We start from the raw sequence: 21,450 nt of genomic DNA on the forward strand, positions 1-21,450 counted from the left end.
TCATAATATGACCAGTGTATCAGACTAAACTGTTTCCAGTTTTGCAAACAGATCTGTCTTTCATCGGTTTCAGCTGCTCTAGCGTGAAGTTTATCTTCTGCCTTGGGTATTGTGCCTTTTATACGCAGCTCTGTGTGGGTTTGGGCTGTTCCAGGATATGTTACAGCATCAGAAAGGACAAAAGAGCTTTGCATACTGTTGAATTCAGACATCTGGCATTTGCCATTTCTGTTACTCTTCCTTTATACCAGCTATACCTGTTTAGCTGACGAGTGCTTTGTGTGTGCAAAACCATTTGTTTCTCTATGAATTTGAATCGTTTCCTTGTAGACAAAATGTGCATATGTAAAAAGCTGATGTTGGCTGCTGGGGTTTTTACAAGATCAGCTTTTAATATTGTCCTTTTTTTACAGTAGCCTGCACACGGCAGATAACTCTGAAATCTTGTTTTCACAATCTGCTTTGTTTGGTTGTACTTCCCACTGCAGTGATATTTATGGCTGCATTAGAAAGAAAAAAAAAAGTTGTAATCCCCAGAATGACTGATAAACAGCTGTTTTGTAAATGCCTATAGCAGATGAACCATATTCTAATGTTTTTAAGCCTCTAGGCAGGTATTGATTTGAATGTGAATTCATTGTTCTAGCTGCACTGGAGTTAAAAATAGCATGTGTTAGTGAGCCTAATTCTCGGGCATATAGTCACAGCTTTGAAAGCGTGAGACTTCTTTTTTTAAGTCTTTTTTTGATAAGAATGCAGTTTTCTGCATCCTTATCAACAAGAGGATAGTGGCTTTCTAGTGCATGACAGTTAAGTAATTCAGCAAAACTTGGAGTTAGTTTTGTTCTCTTTTTTTTTGCCCGTTTGAACAATTTGCCATCCACGTAAATGTATTTCCCACTTCAGTTGCAGATCGTCTGGGCTGTGACCCTCGAACACGTTTCCAGGTTCCACCAAACACCAAGCAGTGGATTGCTCTACTACAGCGAGGAAACTGCACATTTAAAGAGAAAATACTGCGAGCAGCTTCACATAATGCCACAGCTGTGGTCATTTACAACAATATATCCAGTGAAGAACCTGTCACCATGACTCATCAAGGTAAATAAAATGTAATCTCCTTTGCTGTAATTCTTTTGCCTATAAACTATTGCTAAAGAGCCCTTGGCAGTGGGCAGATGCTGTTTGAAATAGCCTGTTCTCTAATGATGTTTACATGTATGCAATATAGTGAAATAAGCTAATAATTCTGAATAGTTATTTTCCTTTAGCATTCATTTTATCCAGTGTAATTGGTTAAATTACTTCCCTCTGCAGTGGAGATGTTGTATTGGAGTGAGGAGTGTATTGGGTGTATTGGAGTGAGGAAATAGCTGTTAGGTCTGAGGAGCAATCTTTCAGTCCTTTCTGAAGAAGAGGAGCTAACATATATACATATATAATGAAAGGTCTAGAATTTTACAAAGCATCTGTGCCTGAATAATTTTACAGCAGCATGGTTTCAACTGGCTGTTCTGGTGGGGACCTTCAAATGTTAACAGTTGTATTTTGGCATCTGAGCCTGCACGACAGTTTACAGAGGGTTGTTTTTCTACAGTGTGTCTGAGTGCCATACAGGAATTAACAAAGCAGTGATTCAGAGGGCAGTTGGCTCTTTAAGTTGTCCAGAATAATGCTGGAAATCTGGTTTTCTGCAGAGTTCTACTTCTTTACAGCTACCTATATGTAAAATTTTACTGCTGCTAGTGACTTACTTTTGCCAGTGGGAACATTGTGTAAACATTTTCCTGGGTTAAAAACTATATTCACAATTATGATAACTACATTTTTCATTTTCTAGAAGGTTTTCTCAATTTGGAATTATTTAGCTTAATCGAAAAAAAGGCATAATTTTGTATTTGGTGGCTGTACTGCTGCCTGAATTTTTAATTTTTTTTTAAGAATATTTTCAGTCCTTTTACTTTTAAGCATAGGAGGTTGCTTGGAAACTAGAATTTCCTGATTATTGCTCTGTATATTGTCACACAATTAGAATTGAGTTCTTTCTAAAGTGCTATGGTGGGGGCTTTTTCTCTCCTTTTTTTTTTTTTTTTTTTTTTACAAGGCAAATGTCTTGCGGCTTCTTCTGGTTTAGTGAGGTTTGACCTTCCCAATTCTGTATACCATAGGAATTTTCCAGGGAGATTTTGACCTCCATGTAGCAATTCAAAGCCTTGACAATTCATTTTCATCTTAGATACCTTCCTTAGACATTTTTACAAGTAATCTGCAGGCAAAAACTTCCATATTTTAGTGACACACTCTTTGACACCTTCCTCTTGGTTTTGTTTGTTTGTTTGTTTGCCACTTCTCTCTCTGCAGATGTAATGCCCTCCTAAGCCTTTGACTCTGGACTCTGAAATACTTGTAAGAATGTAAATTTTGCAGTCTGTTTAGCCATGATTTGCGAGTTTTCCCATGGCCTGGATTACCTCAGTGTGACAGGAAAAAGATTACTTTTGCGTTGTTGTCTCTATTGCATGTTAAATCAAACAATGGGCTTGGTTATAATTTTAGTACCTTCTTTTTCATAGTGCTGTTAGGTTTGGCAGTTGCTTTCATAGCAATGGGATGGGATCTGTCTTTTCTTAGGAAATCCTGGTTCACTCGGTGTTTCAGCTCTGAAAACCAATGTGTTCCCTTTGAAACTTAATCAATAGGCCCAGTGGTTCTGATTGGTTAAAATAATATCTCAGGATATAAAATATTAGAGCAACTGTGGGTAAAATGGTATCAACCATATCACAGCTTTTATGCTTTTTAGGTGGTGAACAGCCACATCATCTGCTAATTAGATATTCCAGTGCACTGCACCTCTTCTCCTTAGTATATTCTATCCCCAAAAGTCAGGAGGAGTTGACCCTGTGTATTTGACAGCTGTTCTGCACTGATTCAGTTAATAAGTGTTAGAGTTGAGATCAAGTGAAAATGAAAGTGAGCCACCAAGTTGGTCTTACCTCTCTATATGATGTCTAGTGCTGTGCAGTATTCCCCTTAGTATTCCTCTTTTCTTTAGAAATTGTCTACACAAGACAATTTTGCAGCTGTGTTGTGATGACCAGGTTCATGGCTCTGCATTTTCTTTCCATAGGCTGGAGACAGTAGCCCTTGTGTTATTCTATATCACTGTGACATCATTTTTGTACTGCTGCATAACAGCCCCTAGAAATATTCTGTCTTCCTGGTGAAGCAGAGAGGAAAGAGGCAGCTGGTCATAATGCATTCTCTGAGCTGCAAGCTTTCCTACTTGGGTATTTGCATGAATTCCAATCGCCTGCTTAGACAGTGTCTGTGGTAAAAATAAATAATATATTACAAAGATTTATGTATGTTGCCCACCTGCAGAGAGGTGATTCCCTATGAAAACAGCTTGGGAAGCAGTTCTCACCTGGAGGATTAATATTTTATCCAAGCTATTTTATGCTTGAACACACATTTGAAAATTTTATTCTCATGGAAATTCATTCGTACTCAAGCTATTACTTAGCAGAATAGAAATTCCTTCTGGTGGCTGGATAAAAACTGTCAGTCTGGAATCAGTCTGTCATCACCATGTCAAATGAACAGTTTCTGCTGCTAATATCAGAATTTGCTTTTTCTTGTGTGATAGTCTGCCCCTTTGTCTTCATGTTGAGTTTTAAAGTAGGTATTGGCCGTAAGGAATCGGTGACCTTTTTTTAAAATACCTGTATTTCTGTTAATGTTATTTGCAACATTATTTTCTTTTCTGTGTGCATATCCTTGTATATATTACCGTATACATGTAAAATAAACTTTTTACACAATCCTGTAGATGTCTTGTATCAACCTAAGCGAAGGATGTCTTTCCCAAGGTTATCTTAGACTATGATGTCAGTGGCAGGAAGGCAGTTTTATGAGTGGTTTTTCTTGCTACTTCTGTTAAAGCAAAACTGATACTGTCTAATGTAAAAAAGAGCCTGTGTGGTGGAGAAAATATGTAGCTATCTCCATTATAAGCAATTATGGGAATAGTAAGGAAATGCAGGTTGAAGAGCATTTTAATTCCTTTTTTGTTTGTGTGTGGTGGAAACAGTCTCGTCAAGTACAAAATAGTTAAACTTGGGGAGGTTGGAACCAGATGATCCTTGCAACCCAACCCATTCTATGTTTCTATGATACTGAATTTCTCTATTAAAATCTAGGCTGGTATTTGGATTTATAGAAAAGGTTATAAGCCAAAGAAGCCTCTAAAGTTCAAACTTCATTCTCGGAATTTATGGAACAAATATAGACAGAAAAAGAGAAACCCATATAGAAGAGAGTGTCAAACTGAAGTTGCTGGATTCCAATAATTGCTGTTTATCAGCACCTAAGGAATTTCCTGAGGTACAGAAACAATTTCTAGTATAATAGTAGTTTTAGCGGATTTATCTGATACAGATAAATCTTTTAAGGTCTTTAGAACAAGCTGCAGATGTCTCATCAGGATCAATCCTTGTGGCCCTTCTAAAGGAGCAATGCATTACTTCCCAGGAAGAAGGTGTTTCTGTTCCGTGGTGTGCACAGGTGACGCTCCCCTGCAGTGGCACTGTGGGAACATCGTCCAACATGGGCTTCCAGAAACAGGTTCCTTTCAAGGGGAGAATTTTTTGTGGCCCTCTATTCACTTAAAAAGCACACTGGCATGGGAAGGAAGGTCTGTACTTGCTTTGAACTGTGCTAAAACTGACTGTGGATTATTTTAGGTCAGTGGGTCAGAGGCAGGAGGGACAGGAAGCGATTTGGAGTTGTTGCCATCTAATGGCTATTCCACGTTCTTGCCCTAATTCGGAGTGGGTACAGTCGGCTGCAGAGATCCAGCAATGGAAATGTCACTGTCCTCTGTTGTGTCACTGTCCCTGAGAGCAGCACATCTCTAACTCTGCTGCTTGCCTTTCTCACAAGTGTCTCTTTATGTAACTGTGAGCTGAACTGATGCGTGAAGGCTCTGGCAGGGTGCACTGCAGATTATTTTGCACAAATGTGATGAATATTTTAGCTCTGTACCAAATCCACTGTGAAACTTTCCCTGGATTACTGAGACCTACTTTTTAATCCGCAGCTCAAAATTAATTTCATTGTATATTACGATATTGTTATTAACATTTATTATTATTAATTTACTCTGGAATATTAGTGGACAGGAAAGAGATGAGTCATTAAAGTTGAAGCTTTGAAATGGCAAAACAATTAATAGTCTAACCATAGTTTACATATATTTGATCGTTTTTTGTTTATGTTTGCTGATTGAAAGTCTGGAGAACAAGTGTCAACAGCATTATTGTTCATCCTGTTTCCCACTACATTTCTTGGAGGTGCATCAATCAGGAAAATCTGTCACACAGGAGATAGAAGTGTCTGACACTTAAAGACACGTGGAGAGCAGTGTGTTTGATGCACAGATTCTGGACCATAAGGAAGCACTTGTCTCTTCAAGACAATCCAGGGAAATCCCTTTGCGGAGCCATCATAGCCTCAGTGCCTTGCAGAACTCCTTACCAGTGTTTCTGTGTCATACATGCCTCATCCACAACTGAAATAACAGCAGTCAGGCTCATTTTAACTCAGCCAGCTGAAAGGGTAATTAGTTCTGTGACTGTGAAAAGGCCCACGGGACTGTTAGTGGCTGTAAGTAATTACATTCTTCTTCTTATCCAAAGTCTGAGCTCCAGCAGCAGAGTAACTTCCTATATGGACTCAGTAGAACCAAATTTATGATATTAATCTATGAATATTCTATTTATAAAGCTCTCAAAATATTTTGTAGTGTCCTTGGGCAAGGCTCTCTTGCCATTTCTCTTTTGTGCTTTGCTGAAATTGTTTGGAATGACTGTCCATGTCCAGATTGATAGAGCTGTACAGAAGTTGTCTGTCTATAGAAGAAAATACATGAGCATGACAGATTGCCCTTCTTAGAAATCCCTGGGTTTCTTAGCTCCACCATCTATTAGAGGGAATACAAACTGCTATCCAGAAAGAACAAAATGAAAGCACTTGATCACATTATAGAATGCAAGAGACTTATAGTTACCAGAATCCAAATGTGTCTTACTTTGATGAATGTACCAGTAAGGTCCCACTACATTAATATTATTGATTAATCAAGATTGTGACATTATAACAGGTTTTGGACATTGTTCAGAAGTATAGAAAGTAAAAAAAAAAAAAAAAAAAAAAAAAAGTGAAAAAAGGTTGTTTTCAAATTAGCAGAAATGTCTTTTGAAGATAAATTTAGTATTTGAGAAATCTGTGAAACTGAGATGAGGAACCTTTTTTCAGTAGTGTGTAATGTATTAGGATTACACCATTTCCCTAGTTCAAAACTTAGGGTGATCCTTCAGCTTTTTATTAATTTGCATTTGTTCAAGGTTTGAATATAGAATTTAGTCTACTTTGTTAGCATACTAAAGCCCTAACAGTACAAATATTCCTTAAATAGGACTGCAAATGAGGTTTACTCACTGTAAAACATGGTTAAATGCCTTGTAAAAATATGCAAATAAAATAAAAAAAAAATCTGTGCACAGATTGTGGAAAGGGGATGATAAAGTGATAAATTTCTTTCTGCCAAGCTTTTTTTATTCTTCCGGCATTATTTAGGTGGAATGTCCATTTCCTTAAAAAAAAAAAATAAAATTGTAGTGCAAGTAGGTGCAAAGAAGGTTTGCTAGGAGAGAAGTGAGTGTGAAACATCTGTAAAATCATTGCAACATCTGTCTGCTTTTCCCTTATCTAGGCTTGGTTTTCCTTAGTGTAAAGAACCCAAAAGGTCACGTGTGTTAAAAAATATATACAAATGGAATTCCCAGAAGATAAAATTCCTCCCACAAAAAGGGAATATGTGATATAAGTAGAATGATCAAGGCAGTTCAACGGAGGGGAACACAATGAACCCCAAGCCCCTGAACCCAGTGTCCTCACCATTCTGAGTGAACTCTGCTGCAGTTCTGATTCCAGGGATGTATAAATTCTCCCCCCTTCTCAGCCCGGCCCAGGGGTCTGTCCTCCTGCTGCACAGCAGAAGTGTTGAAGTAGCATATTTTTGCTTTCAAAAATAAAGGTGGGGCAGAGATTCAGGAACTTGTGGGACACTTACAGAAGAAATGGGTGCATCTTGTAGCTTAGTAGAGGATCTTAATTTTTCCGACGGTGCTTAGTGTCATATGACTTGGGATAGAAGATAAAAAAGAGCTCTCTGGGTGAGGCTGATGGAGAGGAGATGATCTGCAGAGAAGCCAAAGCCCAATACCTCTCTTGTACATATTGGTACTGGGCTGTGTCTTTGGGAGACTGTGAGTGTTGGTTTTCTGGAGTGGGTATGTTGGGTGTAGCAGAGACAGCTTGACCTTGTCCAGCTGGAGGAAGGCCAGGGGCGTAGCTCCACATCTCACGTGTGTCAGCAGGATCTGGACTTGTGAATGAATCAGAGTTTAACTGTGACTACCTGTTTTGATCATATGCTAATTTCTCCTTAAGAAACATCTCCCTGAGTGTCAGCCTAGAGCAACTGGGTTGTGAAATAATGTCAGCAGTTGTCATCTAAATACAGCCCAACAGTTTCCTCCACTGATTTTTTGATTTAGCCCTCCTTTTAGGAACTCTTGGTCACAGTAGGTTATAAAGCTTGTCAAAAATAGGGCAGGAACATTGTGCTGAGGCACCGTTTCCTGTTTAACGAAGGAGGACGGGCTTACAAGTTTGTTATTTATCACTTAGGGAATTAATTTAATGCACTACAGGCTAGCACAACAAGAGTCTGATTAAACTTTAATATTTGGTTTGAAGTTAATTGTGTTACGCCCATCTTTGGAAAGCTGCTCTTGCTGTTTCTGGTTTTCTAATCATGAGCTTCAATCATATGGCTGCTTTTCTTAAAGGAGCAGGACTTAGTGATCGTCCATCACACGTCTCCTGACAGTAGAGCAGTGTGTGACACTTGCAAAACACTGAAGTGTGTGTCATCATGTTTAGAGGGCAGAGACAGGGCCCTCTCTTAGCCTGGCAGGGTGAAATCTGTTGAAGCTCTTTTTGCTACAAAGAAAAGTTTTGAGTGTTCTTCAGACATACGTTGACAGTATTTTGGTTGCAATTCATAGAAGCCCGTTCCTCAATGAGCTTGAAATATCTGCTTCTTTGTCCTCTTATGCAGACAGAACTCAAGTTTTAACCTCAGAAGCTTTTTCATTTTTTGGAGGGGGAGGGTAGGTTCTTTTGCATAGGTTTGTGTAGCAAAGAGACTTTCGTAACGTGTGTTTGTGTAATCAAAGAGTAATTTCTGCAAATACCTGCTCTGTGTTTTGGAATAGTTGTTCCACTGGTTGTATTTGATTGATGCATCCTGTGAAAGCCTGACTTTTGGGTAACAGTTTCATATACTGCTGTCCTTTAGGATTTTTCTCATGGATTTTTCTCATAAAATCTGTTTTGGTGTCTGACACTTCATAAAATAGGCATCCTAAAGTAAATGTTTACATACAGACAAGAATTCAACATTTTCAATATTGTAAAGGCTACAGGAAGACAAATGTTTTAAAACGCTATCCAGTCTTATTTTAAAATTAATGTATACCCTTGGCATTAAATTCTTGCCTTGTTTAGAACTAAATAACTGTCAAATATTATGGTTTTGTTCTGTTTTCAGAAGTATTTGATTTGGGACATCTCAAACAACATATTTTACTCTTGACATTGCTCATGTGTTGACAGCTTGGATGTGCTCCTGTTTACTTTCTGATTAGATCAAAATAAAAATATGTGCAGCTAGACCTGTTTTAATCACTCTGAAGGTATGCCAAGGCTCTTCCTCTTGGTGTCTGCTTTTCCATAAGCCAGTTTTAGAATGTAAGAGTTGCTCTTCACAACCCATTTATTTTTCATCAGACTGAAATTTTAAGGTACCTGATAAATTTGTGGTTTTCCCCCAGTGTTGTTAAGTGCTGTGGAGTTTTTATTTAAAGCTCTGTTCCCCAAACCCACTTTTTCTAGCAGCAGAGCTTTGCATACAGTTCAGTGTGCCTTTTCCCTTTCCTTCACCTCACAGATTCCATGGATTATATCCTCTGTGGCTAAACCCTTCCCTTGTAGGCGTAATCCTTGCTTCCACCTCTGCTCTCTTGCAGCTCAGATGTCTTCTGGTGTTTTCACAGAACTTGTGATCAGTCTCTCAAAATTTCATATATAACCATAGCACTTCATTTGTGCTTTCCTGGTTTTTTTGTTGTCATTTTGTGGGCTCCCAAATTCTGTTGGAATGGTTTCACTGTTAGTGTTTTTCCAAGAAAGCTGTTGCTAACAGTAAGACAGATCCCTTTCCTGGGCACTGAATAGTGTGTGTTGCTGTCTTTTTATTTCTGATACAATGCCTTCAGAAATGCTTAGCACAGAGTTATAGGATTTTAATAGAAGAATAGGGAAGTCTGCTTTGTGAAGATGGGCAGTTTTATTTCCAATTACATTATCATGATGATGTTCCCATTGTTGCAGTCACACAGGCAGTGGCATTTCAACGTCTGAATCGTGCCCTGGATCCATCCTACAAGTGACTGTCTGTGCCATTCTTTACCTTTACCAGGAAATGTAAAATTTGTTTGCATTTTTTAAAGAAACACTGAAATTTCCACCAGCAGGATGTCCTTTAAGTTTAGGTTTTTTAGAATGAAGTGATGAAAGGATTTAGTTACAATTAAATGTTCTTTGCTATTTAAAGAGAGAACAATATTCTTTCGCAAGCATGACACGAACGTGGTTTATCTGCTTCATGCTGTGTCTGCAGCATCAGCAGCCACTGTCAGAGACTTAGGAAATTACAAGGACTTTAGCCGAAAATATCAGCCATTAGCAAGCTGCTGACCTTTGTTATGAGTATCTGGCTCAGTTCTCAGTTCTCCCCAAACCTTGTTACAAAAACTCAGAATAGCTCAGTGCCTCTTACAGGTGGTCTGATATTTCCCATGCTCAAGGTGGGATCTAAGGTTTTGCCCTCCCCATTTGCAAGGAGGTGGTTGAAGAATTGCAGCAGTAGTAGCAGTTCAGTGCCAGGTTGCTGATATGCCCAGGAGGAATTGTCTCACCTGTCCTTCTCCCCGAGCATTGACCAAACAGCTGCTTGTGTTGTTCACAAGCTCAAGGAAAAATAAAACCACCACCTGTTTGGCAGTTGCACTTTGCCAGGCTGCTGTTCCCTACGACCTCCAAGGGACTGTAGTTGGAAGGAAGCTGCTCTTTGAGCCATGCCTGTCTTTAGCTTGGTGTCCTGAACATAGCTGTCCATAACTTGAGTTTCAGACAAACAGTTGGTAGTCAAGAATCACCAAAAAAAAAAGCCAAACAACAAAGCCACCACAAACAAATATTTGCTTGTGATGAGACTAGTAACTTTTCTTTGAGATGACTTTCTGTTGACTTTCTAAGCATGGTCTTTTAGAATTGCTAGGAGATATGGACAGGTTAGTGAGAGAGCAAAGCAGTTTTCTTAGGGACTCTACAGGAAACTTCTGGATGTTGCTGTTTTTCCCATATTCTTGTTTTTAGTGTCTTTTCAGCTTTTTAAGTTCTTCTGTCTTCTCCTCTCACAATGTAACGTTACAGAGATTTAATGATTAATCACAACTTCATCCCTTTTCATACACAGAGTTGTATAACTACCTTAATTAAACATGCACAGGGTAAAATTGCAAACTAGAAAGAGCTGCCTGGGCTTGGATGATAGCAATTAAATGATTTATACTTACAGGCATCAATATTTATCTTATGCCTACCGTCTGTCCTAGCTTGTCATCTATGGTTCAGTGTGTAGTTCATTGGCTTTAGTTAGCATTCCAGCTTCTTTTCTCTGGACACTGTGTTCTTGGCTGAGGAGAATATTGCTTTTCGTAAGATTATGAAGTAAGACCATATTCTAAGTTTCACAAACAGTTAGTCTTTCTGTCTTCACCTGAGGATTTTTTTTCTGCTAAACTTTCAGAAACACCAGGTTTCAAGGTGCTTAAAATAAATGAGTCACTGTCTCCTCCTGCCCCCGATTGTTCTCAAACATGGAGCTCTTGCTAAAATTATTTAGGGTGATGCCCCTGACAAAAATACGGATGAACCAAGTCCCAGTTTCCACTGAGCTTCAGTATGTTAAACAGGCACAATTTATTTTTCTTTTCTGCAGTTCTCCTTGGCTTTTGCGAGGTCAGAAGCAGCAGTAGCACTTTGGCTGTTCCCAATTGAGTCATTTGGAATGCAAATCACTTTGCAGTGATGCCAGAGGTTCCCATTGTGCTGGGCTTTATATAAAACGTGTGACAGATTGTCAGCTTTGTCACATTCCCTGGGCAGCAGGGAATAGGTAGAGGCTTCAGCTTTGGATTCAGATAGAACTGGACTAGTATCAGAAGATCTTAGTCATCTTTGCTCTGCAGATAACTATAAATCATGTTAGAATATTGTTACATTGAGTGCTTCTGCCTGATATTTTGATATTAACATAATTTCCTGGTGCAAATAAATTCCTGCTGGGGAAGCGTAGCAGAACAGTCCCCCCACAGCCTTCCCTGCTTTTTCTCAGTATCCAAACTAGATATGAAGAACAGAAGTGAAGTCTGGGGAAAATATCAAGCAGTAAAAATTACCTGCTCTTGGTTGGTCCTGCACTGTCAGAGCTGCAGGGATTTGAAGTTGCAGGAGCACAACATGCAGTATGTACATACAGAATCTTGCAGGAAAGTTGTCTCTTTTCCTGTAAAAATGTGCTATAAGTCTGGGCAGGGACTGTCTTCCCAGCTGGACAAATGGGAATCTGAGTAAATTTCCATGAAAATAAAGTAAGTGGTGAATTTTTACTCTGAGCTTTGCTGCTTATTAAATATCTTTGTTACTTTGCATGAAACCAGACTTGGTACTGAAGTGTCTATGGAGAGCTGGACTCAAGTTGATCTTGCGTGAATCTGTGCTGTGCTAGAGATTAAATACATTGTATCCATAAATTGTGCTGGATTTTGGTTGCTATTCAAAGCTTTTGAGTGACTGTGACACTTGTTTTAAAAATATTCAGAAGGAAACACTGAACTTTCTTTTCCTACTTAGACCCATGTAGTAGGATGAGACCTGAATGTCTTTTTCATTTCAATTTTGAAATTTCTTGAGGAAAACAATTTGAGGGCTGTGGAATGTCTTCAATTTTTGTGCAAATCCTAATTTCTGAAACTACCAGCTTTGATTCTTTTGAGTAGTTGTGTCGGCACAATCCACAACATGAACATCAGTGAACTTACTCTGAAAACTGACGATGGTGACTGTAAAAGTTACTATTTGGCATGGTGAATGGAAAGAGTAATGAGATAACATTTGACACTGTTGCACAACTCAATATTAAGTCCCCACTTTGGAAAATTATGTAGCTGAGTTATTGTGCCCTGGGTTTTAAAAATGCTGCTCTTTTGGCTCATTTTGGGGATACAATAGCTTCTTAAAAATTAGTTTTTGATTAAAAGACTTTGAACAAATGCCTTGTGTTAAAATAGGACCTCATGTTCTCTACTGTCACAGTAGGTCCTCTATAACTTCAATCCACTCTAAATCCAGAATCTTGGTTCCGAAGTCGCCTTATACAGCTCCTCTCTGAGAGAATGTGAATTGGAGCAAACAGATGGAGCAAGCAGATGAGCAGACTTCACTAGCATTTTGAAAATAGGTCTTGAAAGAGTTTTTAGTATAGGAAGCAAATAAATCTGGATGAATAAGAAAGACACTCATAAGGGTTTTTTCTTTCTGCTTTGGTTTTTCTGAAACTTGCCTTTCTTTGAACTTAGGTCAGAATTATCCTGAGTTCAAGATTCTCTTTTTTTTTTTTTAATTGCTTTAAAATATAGGAGCACTCTCTGGTCTACAGGTGATTTTGTTCTTTTTCAGCAAATCTTGTGGTTCTCTTATTATCCTTGTACCAATAATTTTCCCTTTGGGGACAGGAAGTAGTCTAGAGGCAAGACACTATGAAAACAGATGGGCTCCACATTCAAAATGGAGCTGATGGAGCTGACAGCCTCTTTGCGATCTTATCAAGCGTGTCTTTGTATGGGAGATAAAATCAGCACTCACATTTCTGCCAAGTTTTTCCATTTCTTTTTTATTTTGCGGCCACATAAGCACACAGGGGATCTTGCATAACTCCCCACAGCAACATCCACAGCACTGGGTGTGCTGAGACCACTCCAGCAATATTCTCATACTCTCACTCATCTTCGAAATGGTTTTCTGAGAGTTGCCTGTTTAGGTATCCATGGCTTCAGATATGGAACAAATGTACTCTTGAAAGCTGGTTCAGACTGCACACAGTAATTACAATGTGGGAAGTACTGTGTAACCAGCAGAGATCTGTTACTGTGTGTGGAGCTGCAGACAGTTTGCATGTTAATGCCCTGATCTGAAAACCTGGGTTTGAAGGACAAACCAGGAGTTTGAGTGGCCAGTAGCATGTTCCATGTGCCATGGATGGCTTAGATTAAAATCTCTTGAGTTGTGAAGTGGCTTTGCATTTGGAAAATCTTTTGAGTAGCATGCCAGGTTAATTTTAAATGTAAATTAAATATTTTTCCCTTTTTTATAGGAACTGGAGACATTGTTGCTGTGATGATTACAGAATCGAAGGTTAAGGAGATCCTGAATTACTTGGAAAAGAATATCTCTGTCCTGATGGGAATAGCAGTGGGGTCCCGTGTTCCTCCGAAAAACTTCAGTCGGGGCTCTCTGGTCTTTGTGTCAATATCATTCATTGTTTTGATGATAATTTCTTCAGCATGGTTAATATTTTACTTCATCCAGAAGATCAGGTACACAAGTGCACGTGACAGAAATCAGGTAAGGGGTCTCCTTTTTATTCCCTAAGTTTGGAGGGGATATTTCTGTATACAATAGTCAATGGGGAACAAATAATTTCTAAGGAATGTCCCATCAAACTAGTGTTCAGAGCCTCTTTGTTCCAAGGCAGAGCGTTTTGCCAGACAAGGATTTTTATATAGCAGTGCTTTTCATACTGAGAAGCACCAGTATAAAATCTTCTTACGTGACAGGAAAGAACAGAACTGAAACAAAATATTTGGGTTTTGGTGAGTATAAGACCATGAGTAAGATAGATTCTGTGCTGGCTGAGTAATACATACTGTATATATGTTGGGAATGGGGAGGAAAGTTAAATGTGAATGGAATTATGTAGTGTAGGAGAACACAGAGCTAATGTTATGAGTTCTGTCTATATTCTTAAGGATACCTTCAGTAACAGTTAAGGGAATTCAAAAGTTGTATAAAAAGATTTCCAAGCTGTAATCTGTGATGAATGTTAGGGTAAGAAAACTAAGGTGTAGAACTGCTTAGTGATCTGTGTTAACTTTCAAGTTTACTTAAGATCACACTTGGTATGGAGTACCTAATTCTCCCATTCGTATATTTTAACAAAAATTTTGTCCAATATGCCTTTCTTACATTCTTTTTCAACTCTTAATTTAAGAACTGAGTTATGTACGACCATACTCAGAGATCTTGACTAAATCAAGTTGTCAACTCAAATACAGCTTAAACTTTAGAAGTAAATGTTTTACTAGTGTGGACTTAATGACCCACTGCCTCCATAGTCTGTCTCGGCTTTTATTGAGGAGGGTCCATAAACCTTGAGAAATCCACTGTGTTCTCTTTGCTGTATCTCTCTGTCAAGGCTAACTTAGGAAGCTGCTGACCTCTAACCACTGTCCCCCCTTTCCCCCAAATTATGGCTCATACACAGCACCTCACTGTGAGGCTGGTGTTCTGTCAGACCTGAAACAAATGCAAACTTACAAAGCCTCGGTTGTGGCACAGGATTTCCTTTTCAGTTGCTATAAATAGTGTCTGATGCTGCAGGTCCCGTGGGCATCCTGTAGATTTTCCTAAGGATGTCATTCTTAAATGACCACACTGTAACCAGTATTTAGTGTGGTCCCTTGGGATGGTGAAAGTTTAAATATAACTGTAACTTAATGAATGTCTGTGGAATACTAAATTGTGCCTTCTCTATCCCCTACATGGCTCTAGGCTTCTTCCAAATGTCCACGTTTCAAAACAGTTGCTCCATGGGGAAAGAGCTCTTATGACCTTTTTTCTTTCTTTAGATTTTTACAAAGGTCAGGAGAAACTTGATGAAAATTTTATGTGGTTTAAAAAGCTGAGCTTATTAAACTTTAATAAGAAGGTGGCGACAGCTACAGCTTAGTTTTAAAGAGCTTTGAGAGCTTTCACAAAGGCTGTACTGTTAGTGATGAAGTAACTTGGTTTAGGCTATGATCTTGTTTTTAAGTTATGTCAAGGCATGCATTTTTACTTTTTTTTTAATCAAAGCCATCAAAAACTTGCTGTGTTTTGTAGATAGCAGGAGTAGATACCGGTGTTTCCCATCGTTACTGTTGCACACTTCCTCGGAGGTGTGAAACTGTTGCATGTGGTAGTGGCCTTTTCCATCCAGACACTTCTGGGTTTCAAAGGCAAGCATGTGCTGAGTGCCTGTGCCCTGACTTTAGCAAAACAGCAAATCCTGAGCATTTCCAGTGTTAGCATAAAACCGTATTTGTTAAAATTAGAAAATGGAAGAGATTGACCTCTTAAATGGAAGAGATGAAAGTTATTATTTAGCAAATTTATTTACGTAAGGGAACTTGAATATGCTGGAAGAATTCTGCTGGAATATTATGCTTCCAATAGGGAAATAATCTCTTTAAGATTTCTTGTAGTGCATATACAATCACATGCAGTGGAACGAAATGTAAATACTACCCACAATTACTTAGTTGGTAGTGTTGAGCATTTAAGTTAAATACCTTTTCAACCTCATTCCTCTCTTAGTAATCACACTTTTGGTTATGCAATGGTTATCAGCTCCAGCGATGTGCCAGTGTGTTCTGTGTCATTAAGTACTCAGGCCAATATGCTTGTTCCAGGGCATATAATTTAGATTTGCTTAAATTGACCAATTTCTCACATATTGAAGTCAGGGTGAGATTCCTGACTTTAGGAGGCATATAATTTCCCCAGCCTGGCTCTGATTCTGATGCTGCGTTTCCTCTTTGGATATAATTCAGTAGCTGGGATTGAGCATCTGATTTTTTCAAAACCGTGCTCTAAAAAATCTAAAATAAGAGCTGCTGTTCTGTGAAAACCACAAGGAGGAAAAAAAAAAGCACTTATGCAATGCTAGAATAAGTGGTACAGTTGGTTGTGGTAGACTTCTGAGGCTGTGTTTCTCAAGTAAAAGCAACTTTCGGTTTGTATGCAGGAAAATGTGTGATGCAGGGGGTACACCTTGTGAAGGATTTGGATTTCAACTTTATAGAAGGTGGGCACAAAACCCCCACACATTTGTTGGAGGCTGCAATGAGAGGTTTTGATATTCTCAGAAGCAGCAGTTTGAATTCTCAGAAGCAGCCCTTTCAAATGCAGAATACAGGATGGAGGGGAAGGAGGAAATACATGAACTTCCCTTTTTCCAGTCAGTGTAAACCAAGCCTGATGTCTCATGTTCCTGAAGGGAGGAGGCGACAAGATCTTTGTTCCTCTCGGTGCCACATCTCTGGGATCCCAGGGACCAGCTGGCAAACAGTTCTCTGTTGGCTGGGAACTGGGCATCACAGTAGGAATCAGCACCTGAATTGCAGAAATGGCTCCTTCTATCCAACAGCAGTGGTCATAAAGCAGCATAAACAGCAAAAAAAACCCCTGGCCTCTGCATTCAGATTGAGGTTATCTTCAAACCAGTATTAATTTCAGCTTTATTTAAGTCTGTACTGGCTTATTTAGATTTCATGACCCATATTTTTTTCTTTTATGAGATCCTGGTGGTTTCGGGTAATAGCGAGAGCAAAACTAGGTTACACTGAGAGGATCTCTTGCATCTCAGAATAAAATCAGCCTGCTCGGTGGGGAAATATAAAAATAATTCAAGCTTAAGAGAACAGGCTGTATATTACAGCACACTGAATAAAAACCCAATATCAGCAGAATATAACAGAAATGATCAGGAGGGCACTTTCCTTCAGCTTTTTATCCTGCAACCCAGATTTGATTAGTTTTGCACACAAATATTGGGTCACTTCTATGGACTTCTGTACAGCCCATGAGGTTTGTGCCCATGGAAGTGCCTTTGGGGATTCAGCTGTTGAATTTTTTTTCCTTCTTGACAAATCTCTGTGCTTTGCTGTGTGTGCATTTTGTTTTATGTGCTGGCCTGCTGCCACAGTGTGTATTGCAATGGTATTACTGAGCCCAAATAAGTCATTATAAAGGACACTAATGAAGCTTGTTTAACAGGGTTAATTTGTGTTCTCTTCTTTGTCACTTTATTAGCGTCGTCTTGGAGATGCTGCCAAGAAAGCCATTGGTAAATTGACAACCAGGACAGTAAAGAAAGGTGATAAGGTATAATAATAAGATTTCAACACAATAAACTTTAGCATCATGTTTCATTCTTGCTGGGGAAACAATCTCAGTTTTTTCTTTCTGCTTCTGATTTATGACCTTGCCTTCCTTGTCGGAGGCTGACTTTGTCCTGTGGCACAGTATTTTGTATAACTTAGTATATGTTCAATGTATGCTGTAAGTCTGTGCATTTCAAATAAGATTTTCGTGCTTAAATACTACTTACACTCCATCTGGCAGCTGTGACTGAGGGTGGTTTTGCGTGCTGGCTGGAGGGGGTGGGGTGCTGGCATGAGTACATGGGGTTAGCATTGTTTGTGTGGAATTCTGTAGGCTTAGAGTCATTCCATATGTAAGTTGTATAAAGTAAAAATAAATTTACAAGACAGATAATAGAAGAGAATCTCTTATGTAAAATACAAATAACCAGTAAGCTGAGGGAAGCATAAGCAGGTATTTCATGAAAGATAGTAAATGTTACTCCAAGAATATTTCTTGCCAGTATACAAACTAAAATGTATGTCTTAAGTCCTAAATGTTTCCCATTTTTATGAGCAGTACTGCTTTGTCTTTGATTCTGAAAGGAAAAAATAGTAACTTAATCTTGCTTAATTTTTGATCTTTAATTTTGAAAGAAACAAAACTCCCATATATTTGTTGGAGGCTGCATGGGAGGTTTTTGATTTGATTTTTAAAATATTATTTCCTTGGGCTTTTTTATTGTGATTCCTTTTTATCTTTCTTATCAACACGCTCAGCAGTGGAAGATTAGGAAGTGATAGGAAAATTTGCTTCCAGAGAGAAGGCAGAAAAAGTGTCTTTCTGTTCTTCCTCCCTCTCTATATAGTTTTATTTCAAGACAGCCTGTTGCACTAAATCTTTTCTGTGGGTATGGAAAAACATATAGATAAGGAGATCTTTTCTTGGTTAAAAGATGCTGTTGTCTTGACATAAATAAAAAAGTGGCAAGTGATATGTAGGTTGCAGTGCAGACAGCACATGCAGGTGAACAGAGCAGGAGAAACCTGTCCTTTCCCAAAGCAACCATTGGGATTTTCTGTGTGCATCCCTGACTGGTGCTGACCAGCAGTGCCTTGGTCTTGCTGTGGTCCCTGACTTGGTGTCTTGCTTGTAGCTTGTTGGCACTGAAAAGTATAATGAAGTTGAACTAAGAGAAGGCACAGCCTGTTTTGTGTCACAGGCCCAAAGATTAAAAATATGTATTGCTGATGCCATAACTACATCCAAATGAAGTCACCCCTTTTCAGTTGAAATTTTAAATTCTTGTATTTAGAAATATAATTTTTTAAAAGTTATAAATTCTGGGGGAAAAAAGAAGAGGAACCAGTCAGTAAGTGATCCTCATATTCATGTCTGGACAAGAATGATGATAATTCTGCAAGTAAGCAGCAGACACAAGTGTGGGACTACTCTGCAATAAGTAAAACGTGCTAACTCTGGCTATAAAAGTGTATCACAGGATTTTTATCCTGCCAAAACAAACAAACAAAAAACCCTTAATAAAATAGAAGTTTTAGCTCCAAGTTGGAAGTAAAAAAGGAAATCTAGGAAAATCACCGCTGTATATTGATGTCACAGAACATTAGAATCATCTTAGGCCTTAGCTAATGTTTCAAATGATCATTTACCAGCTCCAGATGAGGGGAGAGTTTTGTATAAATGAGATGCTTTTCATGCTCAAGTCATGTTGGAATATAACAATCCAGTCATTGGTTTTGTATCTTAGTAACAGCCACTTGGCACAATGCAGTTCATTTACCAGTCACAACTACTTTGACATTTGTCATAGGCTCAACTCTTGACTTGAATTTTCATTCTATTCATTTTAGGAAACAGACCCAGACTTTGATCATTGTGCTGTCTGCATTGAGAGTTACAAGCAGAACGATGTTGTTCGCATTTTGCCATGCAAGTAAGATAGTCAAAGTTGCTTTGTTTGGAAACTGTTTTCTCCTGGTGCTCCTTTGCTTCATTTCATGTAATGGGTGCATTGTAATTTACAAACACATTTGTTGGATGTTTCCACTCCTAATAACACTTTGGTTTAGACTGTGATGCCAGAAGGTGTGAAGGTGGGTGCTGGCACTGTTATGACTGTGGACATTAAACAGAATGATATTGAAGATGGGCAATTTGGGCATATTGGCAGTGGAACTGTTGAGGTTGCAGCGAGGTGGGGGTGCAGGTTTAAGGACCAAGTGGTGGGCAGACTCAAAAAACTTCAGTATAATGACTGAGGTACAGCTGCAGCATTTTGCACAGTAGATGTGCAACACTGGCTGCTGGGCTCTCAAACTGCAGGGAATGGGAATGCAGCCTTTGCAACCTTCATACCTCCTCTGTCATCAGTCAACCACCGTGCTGTCATCTGTCTTTGGTCTCTCCAGTGCAGTGTCATCTTGGCTTGTGCTTGAAGATTTGTACTTGTTGATTATTCTGCATTAGTTCTTAAAATATCACAACTTCCTCCTCCTTTTATGACATTCTCTTGACAGGTTTTTACAGGTTTTCAGTTTGTTTCCATTCCATTCTTGAGTTGTTTTGGGATATTTGCTCTTTGAGAGATGCTTTTAAATATTTTTCTACCTGGTGATTGATTTTGGTGAATCAGTACATTTTGGTAGCCTTAAGCATTACCAAGGACATCTTTCCCTTGTATTCTGAAATGCAAAGCTTTCTCCTTATCTCCAGGCACAAAAGCCACGTGTAAGTTATGTTGTATATATGCAGCAAGATCCAGTAATTTGGCCTGTGCTTGGTATATAAATGGTTCTGCATGATAGAACCAACAAAGTCATGTGTTGGAGTCGATCTTCAGTCAGGCAGCAGCACATAAGAGCTCATTATTGGTCTCCTAAATCCTCCTGCAGGCTGTTCTGAATAGCTGGGATATTTGTCTTCCAATGCTTCATGTATTTCTATCATCATGAAAGGAAAACAGTATTATTTTATATCTTACTGATCAAAATATGTGTGTGTTCTACTTCTGAAGCCAAAGGTCTAATTCAGTTTTCAATTTGCTTTTCTCTATGTTCTTTACTTCTTGGACTGTGGGAAACAATGACCTGGATTAGATTTTCAATGTTGTTTTTGTTAATATACCCTACAAATGATTGTTCAGAAACTCTCATGAAAATATTTGGGAATAGAAGAGCTTGGTCTTAAATTGTAAAGATTTGGGAGCTTTTGGTCGTGTGGATGTGTTGGCATTTCGTTTTTACAATTCAGTCATTTTTACTCAAGATGATGTACTCTTGCCCTAACAAATGTACTCCCAAGTGTTAAGTAATTCCAGAGAGTTACATCATTTATTGTAATCTCAAGTGAATCTTATATATGTGAATGAAGCCCTGGTCTTTGATGTTATGCAGAAGATTATTTAGAAATCAGGGGAGGAACTTCTGGAAACTGCACACCAGCTTTGGACTACTGATTGTGTGGTTAAACTGCCTCCTAAGAAAGCTTCACTTGTGTAGTTCAGGGTGGTGCTGTGAGGTTCAGTGATGTGGAATGAAAGTTCTCAAGTCCCACTCTTCTGTGCCTTTCTCTTGGTGCTGAACAGAGGGCAGGGGTAGGTCCTTTCCACTGAAGAGAGAATGAGTCTTCTCCTGGTAGAAAAATCATCTTCTCCCACTGAGCACAAGGCAGAGTTGGGATTAAAAGCCAACTTCCTTAGTTAAACAACTGCCCTTGTCCAAGGGGTGTCTTGCTGGTGTCCAGAGATAAGATACAGACCATTTAAAATAAGGTGATCATTGGTTTTGGGGTTTTTTCCAATTAAAAAAAAAAAGTAGAAGAAGTCCTTTTCTTTCAGACACCCTCGGGAGCTGCAGTCCTGCAGGCAGGAGGCTCCCTGCCTTCAGGGGTAGTTACAGCTGCTTCAGGGAGCCAGATGAAGGTGCACCTGGTTGCCACCTCAGCACAACCTGCCCCAGTGCAGTCTCCCATGTAAAGGAGAGATCAAGGCTCTTG

The 21,450-nt window shown here is 38.9% G+C and overlaps 1 protein-coding gene across 3 annotated transcripts in view; it reads left to right on the forward strand.

The window, feature by feature from the left end:
* Positions 1 to 21,450, forward strand: part of RNF130 (ring finger protein 130) — a 55,528-nt gene that overhangs the window by 9,929 nt on the left and 24,149 nt on the right. For all 3 annotated transcript variants that reach the window (XM_051793892.1, XM_051793890.1, XM_051793891.1), the window contains exons 2-5: positions 907 to 1,101; positions 13,628 to 13,878; positions 17,386 to 17,457; positions 19,308 to 19,390. In XM_051793892.1, the coding sequence (XP_051649852.1) occupies positions 907 to 1,101; positions 13,628 to 13,878; positions 17,386 to 17,457; positions 19,308 to 19,390 (601 nt within the window). The remainder of the gene's footprint in view (positions 1 to 906; positions 1,102 to 13,627; positions 13,879 to 17,385; positions 17,458 to 19,307; positions 19,391 to 21,450) is intronic.

Source organism: Manacus candei, unplaced genomic scaffold, assembly GCF_025592945.1.
Source record: "Manacus candei isolate 608988 ecotype Guabito, Panama unplaced genomic scaffold, ASM2559294v1 h1tg000037l, whole genome shotgun sequence".
NCBI classification, from domain to species: Eukaryota; Metazoa; Chordata; class Aves; order Passeriformes; family Pipridae; genus Manacus; species Manacus candei.